Source organism: Rhinolophus ferrumequinum, chromosome 12 (assembly GCF_004115265.2).
Source record: "Rhinolophus ferrumequinum isolate MPI-CBG mRhiFer1 chromosome 12, mRhiFer1_v1.p, whole genome shotgun sequence".
NCBI classification, from domain to species: domain Eukaryota; kingdom Metazoa; phylum Chordata; class Mammalia; order Chiroptera; family Rhinolophidae; genus Rhinolophus; species Rhinolophus ferrumequinum.
This window is the reverse complement of record NC_046295.1, coordinates 82,818,026-82,842,675: the sequence shown is the minus strand read 5'-3', so window position 1 is coordinate 82,842,675 and position 24,650 is coordinate 82,818,026. Positions and strand designations below refer to the sequence as shown.

Below are 24,650 nucleotides of genomic sequence, written 5' to 3'. Positions count from 1 at the left end.
GGCGTGGTTCCCCTCCAGCCGGGGACGGCACCCTCTCCACAGGCCGAGTGAAGACGAGGGTCCCGCAAACGCTGAAGGAGGTGCCACCACCCTGAGTGGCCAAGAGAAGGTGTTGCCCAATGTTCTGTGGTATTAGTTTTCAAACAAAATCAGCGAGAACATTTTTATTTTTTCATTCCTAATCTAATAGAAAATTGCTCAAAATAACAGAACACCGCGTTGGGTGATTCTCGCTTATGCAAGAGTGACATGAATGCCAGAGAAGCCCATGGGCCAGGGGAGGGGACTTGGTGATCAGGTGCCCGCATGCCCCACGGTGCGGTGGCGACGTACCCGGGTCTCAATGTGTACCGCACACTTGAGGGCCACCGACCGAAATCTCAAAGTACAATTGAGAGAGATGCTGGGAGAGGAAAGGATGTGGAATTACACAAAAAGCTGATTAAAACCAGAGAAGGCAGAAAAGAGGAAGAATAGGAAGAAAGGATACGGCAGTGAGAGCACCAGTTAGCAGGGTAGAGGCCAAGCCACCTATGCCTGTGCCCAAGCCGAGTGTCCATGCCAAGTGCTCACACTAAGCACTTATGCTAAGTGCTCACACCAAGTGCTCACGCTAAGTGGTCACACCCAGTGCTAAGTACACTGGTCAACAGACAGACCCACAGAGTGGATGGGAGAACGAGGCTCCAGGCTCGGTGGGAGGAACACTGGCCCCTCATACCCCACCCCACACGTGGATGCGACTGGGCTGCAGGATTCTAATCCCAGATGGCACAAGTCCACAGCAAGGCTTTCAATCGGTCTCCACAGAACCACTGAGGCAGGCGCCCCCCTCATTCTTGGACCTCATCTTTATGCTGGTGCATACCCGATGGCCTCAAGGTGCCTTTTTTGGGGCTCAAGCTCGCATCAGGAGTCTCGTAAGCTGCACATGCTATGATGGGTGGCTCTGTCTTAGGAGTCGGGCGTTTCCTTTTGAAATAGACAAGCTAACAGTGCCTGCGGGCCAGGGGGTGGGGTCCCATGGTCCTGTAGGTTGGACAGCACACCAAGGTCCGAGGTCCAGGGCAGCAGGCATGAGTGGCTCCAAGTCCAGGACCTCAGCCATCTGCCTGCAGCCTCCGAGGGCTGGGGTAGCAGCTGGCATCCCAGGACCGTGGGCAGCCAGCTGGCCAGAGCCTTCGTCCCTGGTGAGGTCAACAGGAGCTTGGGGGACTCAGGAAACCCCCGCGTGGGGCCTCTGGCCTGAGACTGCCCACCGGCGGGGCCGAGCCCGGCAGCATTTCTCTGCATAAGCAGTGTTGCTGGCGTCTCCGCCTTGCCCTGGTCGCAGAGCAATGAGCCGGGAAGGACACCATCAGGTCTGGACAGGTGGCCCTGGGCCTGGCCATCCGTGCCCATAGCGCCCTGCAGGGGCACTTGCCTGGAGCGGGTGGCCTACACAGCCTCATGAGCCACGCAGGCTGGCCCCACACTCTGCAGTCCTACTGCAGTGGGGGACCCCCTGGCCCCCAGCGTGTCACTGTAGGATCAGGGAGGCATGGACCAGGCTTGGGGGTGCCTTGCTCTCCCTGCAGCCCTGCCTCCACTGGGGACTAGGTCCCAGACCCCACCTGCTCACAGCCAGGACGGTTTCTTTCCCTGGTCAATACCTGGGGCCTGCATTCGGCTCCCCGCCGAAGACGCAGAGGCAGCAGGAACTCTGAGACAGACCATCTGTCAGGGAGGGGCCCTCAGTTAGGATGTGATGCTGCTGCCACCACAGGACAGGCGGGGCCACGTTCTTCGATGCAATATATGCAGATCGAGTTAGGCAACCCCAACACAGGAGTCATGCTCAGGTCCCAGCCATTGTCCCCATGAAGGCTGGCTGTACTGGGAAGGCACGATGACTGGGGACATCGTGCAAGGAACCCCTGAAAGGTAGGCTGCCTCCAGAGTGAAGGCACCTTAGCCTCCAACGAAAGACGCCAATCAGCATGAAAAACAGGCCCACAGAAGTGACGCCAGGGCCCAGTTTGTTGGCTTCTGACCTTCATACTACTGCTGGCCTAGACGCCACTTTTATGGGAAACCTGGTTTTACTGAGGACAGACAGGGAGAGAAGGAAGGCCAAGGAGCCCGAGGTTCCCACTGAGGCACGTTCCATCCTGAGATCTCACACAATGTCACACCTGGGCCTTCAAATGTCATCAAGGACTGCGAGTGGGGACCGTGAGAGGAGCCGACAGCCCCTATAGGGGAGACCCCAGGGCGCTGTTCAGGACGCAGCCCCTGGAGGGCTCGGACCACAGCAGGCCCTCTCTGGGCTCCTCTAAGAAAAAGCCTGGCGTAGCTGAGCCACCAGTGCATGGCCGGTTTGCTCAATGATTAGAGCGCAGTGCTCATAACACCAAGGCCGCCGGTTCGATTCCCACATGGGCCTGTGAGCTGCACCCTCCACAACTAGATTGACAACAACTTGACATGGAGCTGATGGGTCCTGGAAAAACACACTGTTCCCCAATATTCTTCAATTAAAATTAAAATTAAAAGAAAAAGCCTGGCCCGGGCCGGTCCTCCCACCACACAACTGAGAGAAACAGCTGGAAATGCACCTGAAGGAACCACTTCTGAAAAGTGAAACCCTGTCTCACAGGATAATCAGGCTATCCAAGTTAATTTCACCAGCACATTTTCCTTCAGGTACTCCCCTCTCGCTCCCCTACTCCGCCCTGCGCCGCAAGTAACAACTACAGTTTCAAGGAATAAAAACCTAATCTTGAAGTAGCTTTAGAATTATTCTGCTTTTAAGTTTTGCCTGGGAGAAGAGTAAAGCTTCGGTCCCAAGACCTGATGAGAGACTGCTCTGTAGGAACACGCTGACAACCTTGAGCCGGGGACACGGTGAGGAAAGTCACTTCGGCACGTGTGTGCAGACACCTCCCCGTCTGTGCATGCTCATGCACACGTGCGTGTGGGGATGACATAAATGCACCTGCACATATATTTGTGAAACAGGACTTGAGTACTCTAAGTTTCACTTACCTTAGATACCAACCCTCTGGGGCTCCCAGAATCCTATGTGATCAGCAAGGACTCACACAGAAACTTCACCACAGTCAAACGCTTTCTTCACAAAGTGAAACTCTATATATGGTTAGACAAGGGCAGCTTGTCTTCAGTAACTCAGAGAGGCAGTCAAGGACACACGACCGTGCCATCCTGAGACACTTACAACATGACACAAAGATTTTGGGTGCTTTACAGCTCAGTTCTACAAACTGAAAAACAAGGCGCGACCACATCCAAGCCAGAAAGGACTGGAATCTCCACCCCAAAGGGAAGCCCTTGTCCGAAACTTTTCATATGAAATGGAAAAGGTCACTGTGCGGATCGACGCACAAAGCACCGGGAGGCGTCTGTCAGCCAGTCCAGCAAGCACCGGCCTAGAGACTTGGGACAGCTGCTCGGAAGTGGCAGCTGCTGTGTCACTGTTTGCTGGCTGGCGTACCAGGGAAACTGTCATGTGCTAACGAGCAATTTCAGGATGCTCGTACATTGACAACTCCATGAGTCTGGCAGGAATGCCATTTTCCGGCGCTGTGCCAGCGGGACCCCAGAATCCTCCTTAGAAACCACCGGGCTGCACTCACTTCAGCAGGACTGTTGTGACACAGAAGCTGTCACCCATTCTGGCTCCCTACAGGAAGAGGCTGGAAAGCCTCACTGCCCCAGAGGCAGAAGAAGGTGATTTCCTAGTAAATTGACTAAGAACAATGTACAACTCCTCTAGAGCAAGAAGCTGGGGACGCTGAGCAACAAACTGAGCCATGACAACCGCGCACACGTGCTTAGCAAAAAGCAATTAGTTAATTACTTTATTACAGTGGAGTGTTTTCTTAAAATAAATACCATATAATATCAAACATACAGTGAGAAATAAAGCACACGTGAACAGCATGGTAAGGAGAGCTCACGGGGACGTTAGAACCACACCACCTTCCATCACGTGTACAGGGCAAAGCCCTGGCTGACACGTGTATGTACACAATTGCAACAAACTTTCTGCTCGGAGGACAGGACAAGACCACCTACAATTCAGTCTAGTGTTTCTATGTTTCGTACCATGTTTCTGCCCTCATCTATCTAAAAAATTATGGGACAATTGTAGTTGTCTGACTTCCTCTCTACCGAGCTTTTGTTTCCTGCAGTTCAAGATAGATTCAAGTAACACTCCCAAGAAAATATGTGCAAAACTAATACGAGTGACTCCAGAATCTTCCGGCAGTCGGAGCTGCTGGCTGTCACGTAGGTGTCAGCAGAGCTGCAGCGCCACATGAAGTCTGGGGCAGGGTCAGGCCACGCGCCCAGGTGGCTGGACTGGACCGCCCGACCACCCTACCCCACAACGGCTGCTCTGGAGAAGCGTGCAGACCGCTAAGCCTAGGAGGGAGTCTGAGCCCATCCCACTTACTCGGAGCTCCGAGAAAACGGCAAATGTCGGTTTAAGTCGGCAGCAAAACAAAGTGACCAGTGTGGACCAAGGACCGCACTCCTCCAGACCGTGCTGTGCCGGAAGCAGGAATCGCGACAATAAAAATGCTAGAAGAACTGTCAGCTCACGTGCATCACCTTTAAGAGAAACATGCTCAGAGTGAAAAATATTCTACTTCACCAAAATCTGTCTTTATTAAAGTGAACAAATCATTAGAGTACTACCCCGACTAACGAGCGAGGGCTGCAACGTGCTACCTTGCCTATCTTCAGTTAGCAAACACCAGCTGAGGGTACCATTCGCCGTCCTCACGAGCGTGCCCGGAAGAGCCATCGCCGTGCTGTACACGTTATTCTAGCAGACAACTGTGCAGATTTCAGTGCTTCTAGGGAACTGGTGTTTTCAGTAAACTTTTTCTGAGCAGCAAAGAACACGAACTGTTTTCAGAAACCTCAGAGCGGGATATAAACGTTGGCAGTAGACACAATCAATCAATAAATATACAATTTCCCAAATGGAAAAGGTTCCTCAATACGAATTCCTTTCCTGAAGACATTCAGACACCCTGACCCGAGAGCCCGTCTCAGTCCTATAACCTCACGAGGTCACAGCCGCCAACGTGAGGGGCCGGGTCATGTGCAAAGGGGGTGGGGCGAGAGACCAGAGAGCAAAGTACATCACTTCCAATTTGCTGAAGAACTTCAAGTAAAAGGGATCCGGCTACACGCACCCCGGGTCCGGGAGCCCTGGGGCCGCACCGTGCACGGTGGCCGCCCTGCATCCTCGCTGTCCCCGGCATCCCCGCGCGCTGGGAGCTGGGGTCTCTTCTGCCGGGAGAAGCCTGTCTGCGAGGCCTGGGAGTGCACGCCGCGGGCCCACGCGCCTCACTTCCGGGTCTGCGTCTTCTTTGGCACCGCGGGCCGCTTGGGCTGCCAGAGGTGGCTGTGAATCGTGAGTGCGTCCACACTGACGGACATGGTTTTGGCTGGGATCAGGTTGAACTGTTTTCGGTCCGAGCTGTATTTGTACAGTTTGTCGATCATTTTCTTGGTGATGCTCTTGGGCCCCGTGCCAGTCAGTTTGTAGATTTCCTCCGTGTCGGGGTAGTAGCAGTAAAGCGCCCTGAACTGGCAGCCGGCATCACGGAACAGGATGATGTAGTGGTTGGCATCACACTTCTCCAGTTCCTGCATCGAGGGAGTAAAGAAGAGACAGGAGGGCTTCAGAGAGGCTCCCACAGCCCCCACCTGAGGCGCTCCACAGTTCGATGGCCGGCGAGCTCCCGAGGCTCACTGAGGCCAGCGACAGCTCCCTTCCTTCCTGACTCTACAATCATCCACTCAGAGGAGCACTGGACGCCACCGAGGCGTTTTTTTACCTAAGCAGCAGGAATGCAAGGAAAACAATGCTCTCACGTTAGGTGGAAAGCCCCATGAGGAGAGCTCACCAGCCCTGGCCATCAGGGAAACGCACAGCCAACCAGTGCGGATGGCGACAGACAGACAGACAGACAGACAGTGACGCTGGCAAGACTGGAGAGACTGAAGGCCTGGCACCGCGGGGGAGTGGGAGATGGCGCAGCTGCTGACAATGTTACACATTAGTTAGCATGGACTCGGCAATGCCTCGACAGTGAGCCACCAGGAATGTCACAGCAGCCCTGTTCACAGTGGCCAAAAAATGGCAACGACCCCAACGTGTATCAGCGGACGAGTGGATACGAAACGTGCTGCACCCACACACTGCGCTCTTATTCAACCATAAAAAGGAACAAACACCGCACGTGCTACATGGATGAGACTCGAAAACGTGACGCACAGAACAGACCCCTGCATGTGACATGTCCAGAGGAGGCTGGTCCGGAGACGGGCAGTGGATTCCTGGACCTGGGGCTGAGGCAGGAGTGTGGGGAGTGGTAATCGGTTTTGGGAAATAGAACGTGCTGGGATTTGACAGTGGTGATGGCCGTGCCGACTGCAAACAGACTCAGCCCCACTGAGTCGTATACCCCGAAAGTGGGGCTTTAGGGCACAGGAGTGAGAGGTGTGCCCCCAAAAGGCACCTGAAGCCAGCATGCTTACGGGTAGTGTCTGCATCTCACCTCTGAACTCTGAATTTTTTGTGGTGATAACTTTAAAAATTACGCCCACGTCATGCCTGACAATATCTAGTTTAACTCTCTACCCCAGCAGTTCTCAAAACATGGTCCGGGGGTCCTGAGACCTGCTCATGGGTCTCCAGGATCAAAGCTGAGATGCCGCCTGCCTCTTCACGGCCCTCTTAGCGGTCAGGGAGCTTCCCAGCGGCTATGCGACACGTGGCCTCGTTACAGACTGGATGGGGAAGCGGTGAGGACCCAGCAGCCTGTTCCACAGCTGGGCATTAGAAAGATGCGTAAAACGAAAATGCCACTCTTCTCACTATTTTTGTTTTAGAAATAGTTACTTTTCACAAATGTATTGTTTTTGTCAGCACATAATGGATTCATTACTTTAAATCATCAAATACATATTTTAAAAGATTAAGTGGAAAACGCAGAAAGCAAAACTACGTTATGTACGTGATACTGATTCCAACTCCATAAAAACTGTGATTAGACATGAACAGAAATAGATGCAAACAGCAGCACGCCTGATGCGCTCCCCCCACCAGCCACTCGGCCCCCGCCTCTGCCGCTCCTTACCCGGCACAGCCCACTTCCACCCTCGCTCTCCTCACGTCCATTCTTGCTCCGGAGGCGGGTCGGCTCAGACCCCTCTGCCCACAGCTGTGTTCACCGTCTGACTCAGAGCAGAGCTGGAGCCCCTCCGCTGCCTGAGGCCTCCGACCCCAGCTCCCACTGCAGCCCCTGGGTTCCCAGGAGCTCCGGAGCTCTATTCCTCAAACTTGTACAGCCCTCCCTCCCTCCTCCAGGTCTCTGCTCAGATGTCATTTTCCAGTAAGAGCCACCCTGACCCGCTATGACCCTGCAGCTGCCCCGGGGCCCCCGTCCTATGAGCAGTGTGTTATGGGGACCGAGCCATGCCTGTTTGGCCACGCTCCGTCTGTGGTGGTTTTTGCGCTACGACATCAAGAGCTGAGCAATGGACAGTGGCCCAAGCTGGAAACCCTTCCTGTCTGGCCTGTGACCCCTCTACCGGGACCGCCCCACAGCTCAGCACGCCAGCCCCCGACCCAGGCCTTAGGGCTGCGCCCCGCCCCTCCCCACCGAGACCCGCGTGACCACATGAACCGAAGAGGAGTCCCCGCCTCCCGCATGGTGGGAACCTCGTCTCCCACCCGAGCCTGAGCTTCAATCCGCTTAAGAGCAGGCAAGTCCTAACCTTAACCCTCTATTTCCAACTGCCTTCTGGATCTTTCTACAATGGCCCAGGGCCCGACAGTGTTCTTGCTGATGTGAAGAACAGTGCTACCCTCAAGGACGTGGCAGTCATGAGAGCAGAAACGACCAGCACTTTACCCCCGAGTTTCCAGGTGTCCACTGATCCTCTCTATCCCTAGAACCACCCTCACCGGCTCCTGCCTCCCCCGACACAGCGAGGCCATCCTTACGACACCGGAAGGCCCGCCCTCCCTCCCGCTCTCCACCTGAAACCACAGTCCTCAGCTACCCAACTAAGTTGACTGGTTTCCTCCACTTAGACAAAAATGTCACCTGTTTTCCGTTCCCCACCGCGTCCCCTCTGGTCCCCCACCCTGGACCAAGAGGGCTTCTCACTGGAGGGCCTGCCCCAGGCTCCCAGCTCCGTCCAGTGTCATCTGTCTAACCAACTCCTGCTCGTCCTCCGGCGCTAGTGACGCCGTGCGGTCCATCAGGCCCGAGCACATGCTCTTACACGTGTGTGAACTGCTACCGAGGGCGTTTTCTTTCACAAAGAACCCTAGTGTATAAACACCTTGCATTCTACACAAAAAGTGAGCAGTAAAACTTGATACTTGCCTCTAATATTGAGTTCTTGTGAGGTTCGTTCACTTTTCCAGCCAGACAGCAGTGGGATATCGCGTTATGAATGATTGGTTTGTTGGATTTGCTGCTGGGCTCCTTAAACAGCTTGGGACCTATGAAAACCAGGCCAAGATTTGCAAGGTCAAGATTCAAGGCACATACACAAAAGAAAACCAACAATGTCTCACAACCAAGCAATGGGCAGGCTGCTTCGGGATGTTTGTGATTGTTTGAAAACGGGAAAAGCCACTTCAAACCTATCTGAAAGAATTCTGAGTTATAAACTTTAAATAAATTTAAAAAAGACTAAAGTCATTAATCAAGTCTCCCCTTTCTAATTTCAGTTTGTTGGACATAAAGAAAGCAAAACAAAACCAGGAATTAATCATTTTTAATGTCCAAGGTTCCAAAGCGCCCAGGACACGCCCCAGCCATGGAGCTGTGCAGACGTACAGATGCGTCACCTGCCACCAAGGCAGCTGGAGGGCCAAGCAGTGCCCATCCCGACCAGATGTGCGCCTGGGACCACTACGGAGAGCAGGGTTGTCACCTGTGTACTCAGCCACCGAGGCGAGGGAGGACGCTGCGGACGCCGTGTCCCAGTCTCTGTCCGTGCTCCTGCTGGCGTTGCGGCTTAATACGGGCAAGGCTTCCAGTGACTCAACTCTGCTGAAAGAAAGGGACACGGGTGGACAGGGATGGTCACGTGCACACGTCCTCTCCCCCACAACTGCCCACGGGCTTGTGGAATTCCAGCCTGAACTGGGCCAACCTGCACCCTAGTGCAAGGACCATCAGCAGTGGCAGGGACTCCACAACGGCGGACGAGCGCACGTGGCTCTGCTACCCGTGAATGCAACTATACGAACGCAATCAACTTTGGGCTAACACAAGTCCAGCACTTGAGGCACCAGAGTGACGAAGGCGGCCAGACCGGAGGGGCCACCTCCATCACAGGAGGTTCGCCTTCATGCAGCCTCTGTCCAGCAGCTGGCTGGGGAAGCTGGAAGATGACATTTGGGCCAAACAAGGGACAAGACCTGGGAAGAGGGGAGGCGACACGGCAGGCCGAGTGCAAAACCCCAGGCCTCAGTGACGCTCCGATTCCTGGCAGGCCTGAGCTGCGTCCCTGCAGAGCAGTCTGCACTGAACATGGCAGAGGCCCCTGGTGGTGCAGCTGAACACAGCTCCCCATGAAAGGGAGGCAGGCAGGGCTGGAGCTGGAACCCAGCTCAGGTAGCCGACGGCCAGGACCAAAGTCCCGCCAGCACTCAGAGTCCCTGAGAGACGTCCTTCACGAAGCCCAGGCAGTAAGAAGCCACCAGGACACTGGCTGCGACCACGGATGCACACACGTAATAAAGGACAGGTGGGCGAGGGGACCCTGATACCAGAAGAGGAAGTGAGGAGAACGCGCGGGGTGGGGAGGGCCCTGAGCAAAAGCCCAGCGGTACCCACAAGGTCCCAGCGTCTCCCCCCAAGTCACTCGCTCTAACGGGACTCATTCAGGGACTCACTCAGTGCCGGCCTTAAGCAACCCGAGGACATGGGACACACAGTCCCCTCTGGGCTGTTCCCAGCCTAACTGCAGCTGGAAGCTACTCGTGGGCGACCCCCACTGAGGGGCAGTCAACAAATGAGTGGCCTGCACATGCCCAAAGTGTCAAGGTCAAGAACGACAAAGAGGGCTGAGGAACTGCTCCGAGGCAGCGACAATTAGGGGGACATGCAGGCCTGACCAGGACCCTCAAGTGCGGAAGCACGGCTCTCAGGGACTCGCTGGGACAACTGGTAACAACTGGACGAGGACTGGATCCGATGACGGTGCTGCCTGACAACGCTGGTTACGTCCTCATCCATAGGTGACACACACCGAAGCATTTAAGAACAAAACACACGATGCTCCCACCTCAGTGTAAAAATGCAATTGCCAGCGTGGGCTGGGGAGGCAGGGGAGAGGGTGACAAGGCATTTGTGCACGTGACCACCGGTGGCCTGGGCATCTCGCAGTCCCTGTGAAATGACTGCAACGGTTCCAGACCGGGGACATTATCAATTCAAGCTCCAGCACCACCTCCCTACATTGTCCGCGACGAACGTGGCGCCGCCTCCTTACCGCTGGGAAGGCGTGCCACCCGAATGGATGCTCTCGGGCTCGGTTGTCGCCGCGGAGGCCAGGGACAGGCTGGAGCCCGACTGGGCCCGGCTGAGGTTATCAGCTGCCAGAGACAAGAAACGCTCTCGTCAGACATGCACGTGTCTGTGTCCGGGACCAGGCACCCAGGAAGCCACCCGCATGTCCTCGCATCGCAGTGTCACCCGGGTGAGGGGAGCAGGGCCGGCGCCCACACCCCCAGGCCTGCTCACGCGTTGAGGAGCACTTGGTGCCCGCGTCGCCGCGTGGCTCTTCCCGGTGGACTGACTTGGGCCGCGGCTTTCTCGGCTTCGATTTGGGGTTAGCCAGGCCTTGCTCCTCTAAGATCTGTTGCTGCTTCCGTCGTAAGTACTCCTGCTTGATCAGCTCTCGCCGTGCCTTCTCCTCCTCCTTCCGGATCCGATCTTCTTCGGCTTTCCGGCTGAGGGGCAAATACGTCAGGACCATCCCCGTCAGAGGACATGCCGGGAACTGGGGGCCCGCATCACTGCCCCCGTCAGAACCACACCTCTCTGCATACTCCCCGCGGCACATGACGCCGGGACAAACGCACCCGGCTCCCGGGGTTGGGCTGGGGACTCAGGGAGGGGACTCCAGGAAGTACGTAAGCCCGAGCAGGACGGAGGGCAGAGGGCGTGACAGACGTGGTCCTGGGGCAGGCAGCGGCGGACTCGCACCCACCGGGCCTCGTCTCTCTTGAGCTCCACTTCCGCCTCCAGCTGCAGCTTCCGTACGCGGGCCTCCTCAGCCTTGCGCTGCTGCTTCAGGAGGAAGGCCGCCCGCTTCTTGGCAAGCTCGTCCTCCGCCTTCTGCTCATCCTGCGGAACAGACATGGCCGGACGTTATGGAAACAGCCCAGATCGCCCAGGCTCTCCTTCCGCCCAGCAGCAGGGTCTAATACAGGCTTAGAAAGTTTCAGTGCAAAGGCTTTCTTACGCTTTTTAATTGACGACTAAGCATATCTTCCTGATGCTAAACATACACAGAAGACACCACACCACTGAGAAAGCGTTCATAGAGCCTGTCGACTTTGCAAAGGTCTGCCCTGGGTTCAGCTCGCCTCAAAAACTGAGCGTGCTGCCACAGGTGGGCCAACACCCACGGACTCGTTTGTCCATCTCTGAAAGGCACTGACGCCACGTAAAGTGAGCTGTCTTGCTAAGATAAACGAGATGACTGTACTTATGGCACCACCTGCATAACTGCCAGGAGGAAGGAGCCACTACTAGAACAGAAGAGAACTGCTCACAGCTCATTTTCCTTTTTCCCCTAAGAAAAAGGACAAGTGAGGCACCACCAGAATCAGAAACGTTTCTCAACGTTTCTGCAGCCATCCAGACCCGTAGCAGGCTCAGCACACTTTGGCCCAGCACCCGTTTCTGTGGAGCCTGTAAGCTAAGATTGTCTTCACATTTTAAAAGGATTAGAAAACCATCAAAAGAAAACGAGTACTTTGTGAGCCACGAAGCTACTGGGAGCTGGCGGTCCAGGGCCCCCATAGCCACACTCGCCTGGGGCTGTCCTGACAGACACGGCGGCTTCAGCCGGGCTCCGGTAACGCCCTCACCACCAGGACGAAGTGACCACCTGGCCACCACTTGCCACCACACTCCCAGCCATTTACCTTGAAGAAGAAGCCGACCCCCAGCTTCTGGTCACCCTCACCGCCGAGGTCCACCGCGCTCTCGTGGCCCTCTGTCTGTCCGTCCTCGTCAGGGGCCTTCAGGTCCGACAGGTCCACCTCAATGAGGCTGGCCTTGTTCCTGGGGGGCCCATCCCCGAGGACGTCCTCCTTTCCCAAGACCGCACCCCCGGGGGCACTGAGCCCGGCCTCCTTCACACTGCTCTCCAGAACTTCTCTGAAGCTCATTTGTTCTGACAGAACGTTGGCGTCTTTGGAAGATGACAGGACCAACGCCCGCTGGTTGTTCTCATCGTGCAGCCGGTAAGTGTCGAAGAAGCACTTCTCGTGAGGATCACTGGTGGGGTCTGCGTCCCAGCCGGGGTCAGAGGGCGTCCTCGGCGGGAAAGGCCGTCCATGGGGCAGGGCCTCCACACTGGGGGTCGGGGTCTTGCTTCGGGATGAACCCTGCTGCCTGTCTTTTGCAACCTTCAGCTCAGCTGGCCTTCCCGGGCGGGAGCTGCGCCCCTGACCGAGACGGGGAGGTCTGCGGGGGCCCGGCACCCCCGGCGGAGAGAGCGGCTCCACGAAGTGGATGCCCGCCTTGACCTTCTGGTCCTGGCAGTTGTTTCTGGAGCCTGGAGCTGGCACTGCAGGGGACTTGAGGAGCAGCTGCTCCTGCTGCTGGGAAATCTTCAGGATGGCCTGCTGCAGCGTGCTGATGGTCTCGTTCAGCTTCTCGATGGAAAGGTCGCACTCGCCCACGTCGGCCACCTCGCCCGCATCCCCCAAAAGGGCGGCAGAGAGTGCTCTGCTCTTCTCCAGCCCGTGCAGTGCGGTGTCTCGGGCTCTGTGCTGCTGAAGGAAAACCAGGCTTTCCCGGTCCCCATCCTGACACTCGCTCACATCTCGCTGCTGCTCCTTGACCAGAAACTCCTCTGTTCTGGACGCGCTCCCACCGAAGTCCTCGCCGTTGTGCTGGGGACCCTCCCTCGCCACAAGCCCCGGCTTCAGCGGCTGGGGGGCCGCCTCTGCCTTGCCCTTCTTGACCACGTGCAGGAAGGCCGCCTTCCCCAGCCGGAGCCGCTGCCGGGCGGACAGCGCCTCCATCTCCTTCTTCTGCGCCTCGATGGCCCTGCGCTTCTCCTCCAGCTGCATGTGCAGCCGGACCAGCTCAGAGGCTAGCAGGCTGGCGTGGTCGCGGCCCTGTGGCCCAGGGCTCTGCTCTCGCTTCTGCCTCCACGTGGTGAGAGGGGGCGGGCAGCTCTCCGAGGCGTCGGGCGTGGTCTTCTGGGAGCTGCTCGTGCTGGACTTGGTCTCACAGCTGTTGAGCCTCTGGAGCTTCCTCTCCGCGAAGCTGGTCATCTTCACGCTCCCACTGGCCACGGAGACGCTGCTGGCCTGAGAGACGGTGCTCAGGCCGGGGCTGGAGCGGCCGCTGGCGTCGTCCTTATCCTCATGCTCTTTCACCCTCATGTCGGCCTGCAGCTTGGCTGACTCCTCCTCGCCGCCATACGCAGCGGTCGGCACGGGGTGGTCGTCGCCGACGAAATCGGGCTCAGCTTCGTCGAAGTCAGCGACGTCCGAGTCGGAGTCCTGCCTCAGGAGCGTCCATGGCTCTGGGTCATGGGCGCGGGGGCTTCTCACATGGCCGACGCAGAGCCTGCCCTCCGAGTCCTCGTCCACTCCGGCCACGTGAAGAAAGAAGCCGTCAGCAGACTGTCCCTGAGACAGCGGATCGAAAGCACTGCTGCGGGCGTCCCCGGCCTCCAAGGACGCAGGGGCCGCACCCACAGGGGGTTCTGAGCAGATCGGGGTAAAAGTCCTATTCAAGTCGCGGCCGCCGTGGCTGCTGGGCACCTTCCTCCGCCCCAGAGGCAGGTGGGCCTCGCCGGGCCTCCTGGACGCGCAGGTCCTTGGCCGCCCTTCTCCGTACTCGTCCTCCTTGGTAACCGTCTGCTTCTCTTTGGCCGGCCGCAGGACGGCCGGCATCAACGGCTCCAAGAAGAAACTGTCAGGCTTACTGTCTAACGTGTCTGCCAGCCTCGGGGGAGACCTGGCACCTGTGGGGCCTGGGTCACTGCCGTGGGGAGCCCCTCCCACCCTAACGATGGCCACGAGCTCTTCGTCCTCGTCCTCAATGTCCACATTGTTCAGGAGGCTTTTTCCAGGCGCCTTTGGGGTTGCAGGGTGCGGCTGGTTCTGTGGGGTCAGGGTAATGATGTTGGATGCCAAACTGTCCTTGCTGATGGAGCGGGCCAGGCTGATGCTGTCGCCAGAGCCGGCGTCTGTGTCGTAGCTCGTAGCAGGATGGACAGCAAAGGGCGCCGCTGACACAGGCCTGCAATGTGGGAAAGAAGCCCATTGGACACGTCGCTATCTACACGAGAGGCGACACCAACAGTGACACCAACACCAGTTATGACAAGAGAACGCGAATCTTAACTATGGAGAGTAAAACCCTTTTTGTGGGCAGAAGAAAACCACAGGTGATTTCAGTTCAGCAGTTCTCAAACATTTTGCTCCCGGGACCCCTTTACACCTTAAAAATTACTGAGAAGAGCTTTTACTTATTATAGTTATCAATATTAATCAATATTTACCATACTGAAAATGAAAGCCAAGACATTTTAAAAACACTGATTAAAAAATGCAATAAAAAAACCTATCACGTGAAAAAAGTCCATATTTTCTAAAATGAGGAAGTTAATGGAGAGACGAGTCGGCGTTACTTGGCACTTCCGCAAATCTCTCCACTACCTGGCTGGGTTCTTGTCTCACTGTGACTCCTGATCTGCTGCCACAACACACGTCATGGGTGTCCTCTGCTTGAGAGAGGAGCAGAGACGCAGATAACACGGCGGCGTATTCTGGCCCATGGGCCACTGGAAGGACCTCGGGGGGCCCCAGGGGTGCCGGTCTGCATCAGGACAGCTGCTGCTAGTCTAACGACATTTTAATCGGAAACTTATTTGAAATGTAGACAGTTTACCTGGTTTTTTTTTCCGGCCATGCTACTGCTATCCCCCGTGGCTGACCATCCACTCGGGTTAAAGAATTAGATCGGTGTCGCTGATCTGGTGATTGAAGGAAACAGTACATGTGTTCAGCGTTAAGTAACCAACTTTAGATCACGTGTAACTCAACACAAAAACCATTTCTCAAGGAAACGCATCATAACTCACACCCATTCAAGGAAAGCAGATAATCACAACCTAATTTTCAATAATATCAATAGTAAGTAATGTGCAATTCAACAGTATTCAGTCCACACCATGAAATGAAATAATCAGGACTCTCAGGGAATGTCATCAACACATGTTAAGTTCTTGCAAGAGTACAACACAGCATTTTCTGTATACTTCATATAATTTACTAGATTTTAATGACATTTCCACTATAAAGACTATAAATACTAAGGTACATCAATACAAATTGAAATTTATGATGCCATAGTTAGTCTTAACTCAAATTATCACGTCATAGTAAGAGTTTAATTTTGAGAACTGTTGCTCTGATGAACTACCGTGAGAAGAACTGAGGAGGAGGATAGAGAAAGTGGAAAGGGCGTTCCTACCGGGGGGGTCCTCTCCCTGCACTGTCTTCTGCTGCTTCTGCCTCAAAGGCAATAAAGGATGCGATGGGCTAAAGGCAGAAGCGCCCTTGCCCCTAGATGGAAAAAGAATGGGAGAGAAAATCACCTAGTTAGCAATCTTCAAGTTCAAAAGCCAACGTAAAAGGAACTACAGACAGTCTCACGAATTCACACTCATCTGTGAGAAATTCATAGGTTCTTTGGGAAAAATTAATTATTATAAAAATGAACCAAAATAGTACCAAGAATTTCAAACTTGGGATAAATAACCAAAAACTGCAACAAGGGGACATGCTGACTTCTGGTTACAATTTATAATAAAACAAGTTCCAAATTCTAACAGCAAAATCCAAGTTATTTTTCTCGGGGGGGTGCAGGGGCCAGAGGGGGGTGCGGGAGGAAAACCTCTCACTTCCGACTCCGGTACTTTCAAGAGGTAACGTCAATTAAAACTGGACACTAACGAGGAGGGGAACCAGGACGGTGACAGCTGCGCGAGCAGACAGACTCACAGGTGTTCCGCCTCCTCGGCAGGCAGGTGGGCAGGGGGCTGCAGCTCGGCCGGGCTCGCTGCTGTGGGGCCGCCCAGGAAGCTGCGCTTGGTGGCGTTGGAGATGGGAACAGGGGGCCGACTGCTTTTTTGGTGTGACACTGTTTTAGCTGCAGAAATAGCAATTTTACAGAAATGTTTACGTTATTTACAGTCACTTACATTAGCAAGAAGCATCTAAAAAAAACCCTACAGCTTTTATAAGCACTAAAAATACAAGTTTTACCTGCAACCAAACTTCTCCCAAAAACCTGGTTTCTAGTTCAACAAATGTGCTCTGTACTAACGAGTACTACGAATATCTCAGCAAAGTGAGTACCAACGTTAGGGCACGGCCTGAGTAGGTAAGGAGAGCTGCAGGCACCTGGAGCACTTCTGACGGCCACGGGGAGCCCCCAGTGTGTGAGCAGCCACCCCAGCAGTCACTTCAGCTCAGTCTTGAACAGGGACCCCATCTCTCAGGCTGCTCCCCAGAGCTGGCCCGAGACGTGGTGCCAGGGCTAGTCCAAGGCAGCAGGAGCTGGATTCGGGCTAGACCCTCCCCGGCCAACTGGCAACAAGGAGCCAGCAGCTTGGCAGCTGGAGCCCAGATAGCCCTGGCCTGGGGGGCAGTCCACTGTGGGGGACACAGTAGCTAAGGTGACGTGAACGTGGGGAGGAGCTCCCGGAACGACAGGCTGGGTGGCTGCCCGAGCCCACTGGAGAGCGAGGAGACAGGGAAGGAAAGGCTGAGACAGCGAGAGGTGGCCAAGTGCCGCCGTGAGAGCGGAGGACAGAGGGTGTGGCGGGCAGCCGGGGCCAGGCCCAGGCCCCATGGGCAGAGAAGCTGGCTGTGGAGGCTGCTATGCCAATCCTGACACACAGGACAGAGACTTCTGCACCTCGAAAAGCTCAAATTCCTTGACTCCCTGGGACTCTGTAGACCCCTCCCTGTGGAGAGCCCCCGGCCCCCAGGCTTGGAGACCTCACAGGCCTCCCGCAAGATGGCATGTGCCCTGCAGGACCTGGCCACCCGCCCCCCGCCACCAGGCCTACCAGCATGGCTGGGCCTGACAGGAGGAAGGGGCCACCTGGGGCAGCCAGCAGGTCCGATTCGGGAGGGCTCTGGAGACCCATGCAGAAGCGACCAGGCAAGCTGCGCGCACAACTAAAAGCAGGGCCCTCGCTAAGCGAGGGGAGCCACGAAGACTACGTGGCGTGTGCAGAGCCGAGGAGGCAGAGCGAGGTGGGGGCCAGTGGCAGCACACAGGGCCTGTGTCACTGCCCCCGAGGGCCGGGCGGCTGCGTGAGCCCGCAGAATCCACGTGGACACAGTGCCTGTGATGAGGCGCCAGGCGGAAGGGCAGCCACCAGGCGGGGCAGCAGAGCTGTGGAACAAGAACGGAACACAGCTTCCCCAGGGGCAAACGGACGGCAGCCATCCCCAGGAAGTCCCTATTCCAAGCTGTCTCTGGGCCCGAACTGGTTGTGCCTGAGCCAACTGCCTGGAAAGGAGTCCACGGCAGCGACCCAAGCCTGCCCCACAGGGACATACACCTCTACTCAGAGGCCTGCGCGCTAGGGAGAGGGAGCTGGCATCGATACCCAGAGGCCCCAAGTGTCATCGTGGCCCATTCGGGTGGGGGAGGGAAGGCCCGGCCAAGGTCCAGTGCACCCACAGGCCAGGATAAATGTAGTTGGTGGCTGGTGCACCAGCCACACTGGGTGTTGGCTCTGCCGAGGAGAGCCTTAAAAACTGCCCCCCAGATGGTAAATGAGAACCATGTCCTGCCAAACATCCGACCTCCAGGACACAGCGAGTGGCCCGTGACCCGGTGCAGAAATGGGGACCTCAATCTGATAAACGCCAATGACAAGCTTGGAGGCAGCCTCCAGACAAGAACGACACCTTTGTTTGGCCTGAGACCCTCAGCAGAGGCCCAGCCACGCCACACCTAGGTGGAGACTCCGGGTCTTGCCACACCAGTGACGGTTTTAGGGGCACACCAGGTCATGGCACCCAAAGTAAAACACAAACACGTCTGCATCCCACCTGTCACTGGGAGGCGGGTCTGGAGGTGGCACACTGCACACGTGGGGCACCGCTCCAGTGAATGACACGGGGGCTGTGAATGGGGACCGAGTAGGAAGGGCTCGTCCACAGGGCGGGCCACACAGCCCAGCAGACCTGGCACGGCAGCTGTCAGTGGGGAGAAGGGCCGCGTGCTCTGAGGCCAGTCCCAGTGGGAGAAGCACAGAGCAGCACCCTGGATTCTGGGGCAGGCCATGCTGTGGCCCCAAAGACCCACACACCTTCCCACTACAGCCCTGGCGTCACGGGCCGTGGCTCACCGCACACCTAGTGAGCGTGCGTCCCGAGCGGAGTCCTGCCAGACGCCGCCAGGCACAGGGGAGAGCTCGCCCCTCATCTCTGACAGACGAGGGACCTGGCGCCGAGCCTGTGGGGGCTGCCAGCCGCATGTCATCCAGGACCCTGGCACCAGCATGCCCTCGGCTCCGGCCTGAGGCGGCTAACAGACGGCCGACTGAAGTTTGCAGACAGATGCTGCTGGTTGCTACCAGCCAGCCTGTCATCAGCCACCGCCATGGAACAATGGGCACACGCGTGAAGTGGCCAGAGGCAGGGATGAACCTACGCATGGGAGTGGAGGACACAGACTCCCACCCACCAGGCTGCCCGGGGCCAATGCCAAGGCCCCGGCACGCAGTCTCCAAGGGGCCCGCTGGCCACTTGGTGGTTGTCAGCTTCACTGGGCCCTCGGGGAGGGCCAGCAACCACTTTGGTCAGACAGACACATACTCTGCTTCACGTGTGCCTTTCCGGACCCGGGCCAGCCACCCCACTGGCCAGCAGCTCAGAGAGCGCGTGGCCGGGCTGCATGGACCCCGCAGATGGGGACACGCCTTACAGAGGGAAGTGCACAGTGGGCCCGTGACCACGAGACCTGTGGGTCATGCCCAGCCCAGAATGAGTGGCACCACAGCTGCTTCCTGGGCATTTCCACTGCAAGGAGAGGTTGCCAACAAGACACTGCAGGCGTGGCGGCCCCGCCCACAGCGCTGTGTGGCTCCCCACGCTGCCTTCCCGGGTGCCTGCTACAGCCCCAGTGCCTGCCCCACAGCGTCCTGCTCAGGGAATGACCATGACGGAGGGAGTCACACTCCTGGGAAAGCACTGGGGTCCGAGGTGAACAGGCAGCGAGGTGACCTCTCGGGACACCTGTGGGTACCAGATGCGGGGAACAGGCCGATGGCCCTTCTGGCTTGGGGAGACATGGAGGTGCCCGAGCTGGGGACCAGGGGAGGAGCACACCCTCACCAGCGGCCCAGCCGGCCCGCCACCTGGTGGGGGTGTCTACACAGCTTCGGTGGGACCAGCAGCGAAGCCCCGCGCCTCCAGGACTCGGAGGGGCATGTGGAGCCCACTTTCACGAAGGATCTGGTCAGGTCTTCTGCTCATTCTTCTGTTGGGTTTTCTTTCACTCGTGGATATGAATGAGCTTTCTGCACATTCTAGGTGCCAGGTAGCCCTTGGAGCCAGTTGATTTGTTTTACTTTTTAATGAAAAAAAGGTCTTAATCTGGTCAACACAGATGTTTTCTGCCTTGTTTGAGGGACAGAAAGTAAGAGCTGTGGAGGGTGAGAACGGCCCCCAGACCCATCGGGTTCACTTGCTGCCAAGCGCGTCCATCAGAACCCCGCTGCCCCTTGGGTGCTTGTTGTGTGGTGAGGACGGTCCCAGGGCTGTGCAGTCTGGAAAAGCTCCTGCAGGGACGGGCCCCAGGCGGGCAGCCAGGATACGACACAGGTCTCTCCTCCCCAGAGAAACCATTCAAACTGAAACAGACAGCACTGCTGTACAGAAAGTTAGGAACCGGTTAAGGACACCCGAGTACTGAAAAGCTCTCAGAGGAAACAGCTAGCAATTCACCGAAGTTCGTCACTCACCATCTTTCAGTTCCTGCACGTCCCTGGGTTGAACAAAATCTGGTCTGACATTCTCAAACCACCAGAAGAGTTCAGCAATAAAAACCATAACGTTCGGCTAGAAGAAAAAAACAAAAAAGCCAAGGACATGGTAAGGAGCTTATTCACACACGGTTTTAAAAATGTGTGTTTAATAATTCATTATTACCTTCAACACTAAGGGAGCATACAGCATATCTTCTAAGGTGAGATAAAAGCATTTGTTAAGATATTCATTTGAGAATTCTCTCAGAAGCCGAATGTTATATAGACTGTCAGCCATCGATGTTACCTCCTTCAAGCATATATCTAATAGATAAAAAGAAAACTACAATTTATTATAAAGATATTCTGCTTCATAAGTGTATGTACATAAATATAAACTCTGAACTGAAACACATTTTTAAATGAAGACAGTGGTGGTATTTTAAAAAGTAGTAACATTAAGAGATTTAAACATTACAATAAGTACTATAAGTAACAGTAAATACAGAAAGAAAACGCTGGAGAAAAAGATCTGAGAAGTGTCCGAGATTTGAATTTAACTGTTAACATCTAAAAAGCGTAACAGAAATCATGGGATTTTAAGACTGGGCTTCCAAAACGGACAGTAACAACCGCCTTCCAGTTTATGAAAGGACTGGCCGCCTCAAGCTAGTTAATGTTTCGCCGAGTTTCTTTACCCATCAGAAATCCCCTGATAAGGTTCCTTGCAGGGCTGCAGGAGGGATAAAATCAGAAAAGCCAGGCTTATCCAAAGAGTAATACAGAAAGAGTACAAATCACGAATTCAGGCCACGGTGCGTGCCGGGGTATCCCTCCGGGAAAAGAGATGGGGGACTGGGGCGATCACCCTCTGGGGCCAGACAGCTTTCCAGTTCAGGGTGCTCCACAGGGCTCGATTGGCCAATCCCAGCACAGGCGTCCGGGGGCCACGAAAACGCCATCCCTTGAGCATGATGCCCTTTGGGGGCGGGGCAGGGGGACAACTGCTCTCAGACAGGAAGCACTAGAACTAAACATAGCTCAGGACTGAAGGAGAAGTAGCTGTACTGATGACTTAAGTTAATTTGGCCTGTAAGTAGACAGATAAGGCAGACAGATAATGACAAAGGGTTTTGCGAAATAGAAATTAACTTGATTTCTAAGAAGCCATTTCTGAGGGTTTAGAAACCTGCACAAGCCCGCCTCACTGAGTTCTGTCCTAGACGGCGTCCGGGACCAGGAAGTCTCAGAGACCCGTTAGAAGATGACCGACTGTGCATGCTGCTATTACTGAGAAATATTTCTTTCAAGTTCTGATCACAAACCATCACAAATGTAAACAATCAGCCGCCCAGGTACCTGTACCCAGATGGAATGGTAACGTCAGCCCTTATATGATTCAGACTTTCTTCCAGTAAGAAGCACCACACACGGTGCAGGAGACCAGCCCCCACCAGGTGGCCAGCTGCTCCCCCAGGGCCGCGTGACTCTTCCATGCGGGGTCAGTGTTTTCATCACACTCGGCCTGTGTCTGTCCCTTAGTGAGGTGCCCAGAAACAGGACACTGCTGACTTGGCTTCTTAAATATACATTCATGACAACAAACTACGCCTCGTGTGCAACCCGTTTTCTTCCTGAACTCAGTGTTACGTCTGTACACAGACCTCCGTTGGTGCGCACAGACGTCAGTCACTCATGTGAATGGCCACGCGGTATCGCAATTTTCATGGTCACGAAAAATGCTCTCTGCACCCGCACACGCCTCACGCCAGGACAACCCACCGGGATTCTGGAGCTTGGTTCCCCCTCGGCCCCCCACCATACACACACACGGCTGTGAAACGTGTCCCTGGTCATGGGTGTGCTGTCACTTGATTCCTATTCTGTGCAAAACCTATTCCTGTGTCTCTGGGTTGTTCATCTTTTCCTTACTGATCTGCAGGAATTCTTCACGTTACGGTTACAGAAGGACTGTGGCGGGTCCTTTGACAACTTACATTTGTTGCAAATACTTTTTCATGAATACAGTTATATCCCTTAATTTTATTTGCTGATGTTCCAATAAATAAAAACTGGTTAAATATCAGGGTCTTTTCTATTATCTGTGCTTTTTTGTAATGTAGGCAATCCGTCCCAACACCACCATCGTACAAGTACGTCAGGTCTTTCACGCGGGGCAGGGCTGTTGCTGTCTCAGTGCGCTGTCCCCATACACGTGGCCATGCGGCCCCACATTCTGACCCGGCCAGGACCCTCACCCTAGCAGCACCCGTGGGCCACCCCACAGGCCCTGGGTTCCCTCCACAGTCACTGTCAGGGCTTCTCTGCACAGCTCCCCTGGACCACTGACTACTCCTGAGCCCCAACCACACTGGTCCAGCCCACGCAGTTAAACGCAGCGTAGTCTTTGTACAGCGAGGACCCCGCCCTCTTATTCTTGAAAATCAGCCTGCCCGAAATCTGGAACAATCGAAGGAAGAGAATAATGAACACGATGGATTATAATCTGCTGAATAAAACTGGAACCCCTGAGGCCATCTAAGACCAATCACAGGCATACGCAGAGAAGGCGCTCCCCTGCAGCAGATGGCCAAGTGACAGATGTAGGAGGAGAGGCGGTGCACATGCTCCCAACGGATGGTGGTAACACTAGTGGGCAGATGCTTCATGAGAAACAGGAAGTTAGTGTCACAGCGTCTCGCCCCAATTACTCGTTAATTACAAAGGAAAATTAGTGATCTCAGAGTGGAGAAACCCATCACCTGTCACCTGAACCAAAGGACCAAAGCTGGTGTCTTGGGTGCACTGCCATCAGGTCCCCAATCAGATGCACTGGAAGGACACGTCACTTCTGCGGCATCCTTACTGAAACTGCACACCCTGAATCTCATCAGGAGGAAACACTGAACAAAGGACATTCACCAAACTAAGTGGCGTGTACTCCTCAAGAAAGACACAGGAGGGCTGGGAAGGGGCTCCGTCCAGATCCCGGGAACCAGAAAGCTGACGACTGGTGAGCGTGCTGGGCCAGCGCCTGCACGGGGGCACCCGGGGTGGAGGACATCCCCGGGACAGCTGACAAAATCCAGACACGACCAGATTAGTGTCGCACCACTGTTAAGCTTCCTGGTCCTCGCTTTGTTCTCCAAGGTACTCTCAAATGGGTCAGAGACCAAGAAATATAACACAAACGTGACAAAACGTAACGACTGAAAAATCTGGGTGAAAGTATGCAGGAATTCTTTGTATACTCCTCTGTAAATTCAAACAAATCAAAATAAAATGCTACAAACATTAGTTTTGTCCCTTTGGCCTTTACCCTTTACACGCATTTTTTACATTACTGTGTCAATTTCTGAAACAAGACAATTATTTACTGGACTGGCAATAAATGTATGACCTGGGAAAATTACAATTTTATACTACTCTTGGCATCTCAGCATACGGTTCAAGTCCTCTCCCAAGTACTACAGAAAAGTTCCGTTTCTCCCAGGGGTCTTCTACCTTTGCTGAGTTTACTCACAAGCATTACGAACAGCTCATTTCGTTCACAACATTCTAAGAGCTCATAGGAGCGGGCAGGGCAGGCGGACAGAGCTGCTCTGTCTGACGTCCGGTGAACAGCCCGCCTGCGGGGACATGGGGTCATGTTCTGAAAGCCGAGTCCATGCATCCTGCAATTACAGGTCCACTTAGGTTTCTCATCTTTTCTTGGTTCCACAGAAAACTGTCCACTTCATCTAACATTTCAAATATATATGGCCTACAGTATTTTCAGTATTTTCCTTAGTATTTATTTCAGTGTCCACTAGATCTGTATTTAATTTTCTCAGCTACTCTATTCTTTGTTTTTGCCATCTTTTCTTGATCAGTCTTTCCAGACGACTATTTCAGTAATCCTTTACAAGAATGGCTTTAGTTCTATACATTTAAAATTTCTGAAATGTCTATTAATTTTTGCTATTGAATTGACCTAAAAATTTTCTTTTAACTTTTAACAAAGTACATAAAAAGTCTTTAAAAAGGAGCTTGTTGAGCAAAACAGCAATTCTCTGGCCAGCCTACCGCCACCTGCCACCCTCTGCGTCTGGCCTGCAAGCACCTCTGTCCAGCCCGCCCCTGAGGGCCACCACCTGTGAAGTGCATTCAGAGCAGAGGATGAGCAGGGCCCACGTGGCCCTCCTGCGGGGTCAGAGGGCAGTGTGTGTGGTTAAATCCAGCTGAGTCTCGCATCACCATGAAACTATTTCTGCTGCTGAGCTGATGGTGTTCCGTTTATCCTGGATTTAATACTCGCCTCATTTTTCCACGTCCTTTGTTTGAACACCCCTCTGCCTCCTCCCTGGCTGCCCCGG

General features: G+C 54.8%; 1 protein-coding gene across 6 annotated transcripts in view; it reads right to left on the bottom strand.

Moving 5' to 3' along the window:
* Positions 1-3,833: 3,833 nt before the first annotated feature.
* Positions 3,834-24,650, bottom strand: part of CAMSAP1 (calmodulin regulated spectrin associated protein 1) — a 57,169-nt gene continuing 36,352 nt past the window's right edge. For 3 of the 6 annotated variants that reach the window (XM_033122609.1, XM_033122612.1, XM_033122613.1), the window contains 12 exons: positions 20,480-20,619; positions 20,293-20,389; positions 16,307-16,454; positions 15,777-15,868; positions 15,192-15,276; positions 12,203-14,540; positions 11,260-11,396; positions 10,791-10,999; positions 10,540-10,642; positions 8,974-9,092; positions 8,418-8,536; positions 3,834-5,664 (listed from right to left, as the gene is read on the bottom strand). In XM_033122609.1, coding sequence (XP_032978500.1) covers positions 5,362-5,664; positions 8,418-8,536; positions 8,974-9,092; positions 10,540-10,642; positions 10,791-10,999; positions 11,260-11,396; positions 12,203-14,540; positions 15,192-15,276; positions 15,777-15,868; positions 16,307-16,454; positions 20,293-20,389; positions 20,480-20,619 — 3,890 coding nt within the window. In that variant the 3' untranslated portion in view covers positions 3,834-5,361. The remainder of the gene's footprint in view (positions 5,665-8,417; positions 8,537-8,973; positions 9,093-10,539; positions 10,643-10,790; positions 11,000-11,259; positions 11,397-12,202; positions 14,541-15,191; positions 15,277-15,776; positions 15,869-16,306; positions 16,455-20,292; positions 20,390-20,479; positions 20,620-24,650) is intronic. The other 3 variants (XM_033122610.1, XM_033122614.1, XR_004424622.1) reach the window with 2 other exon arrangements.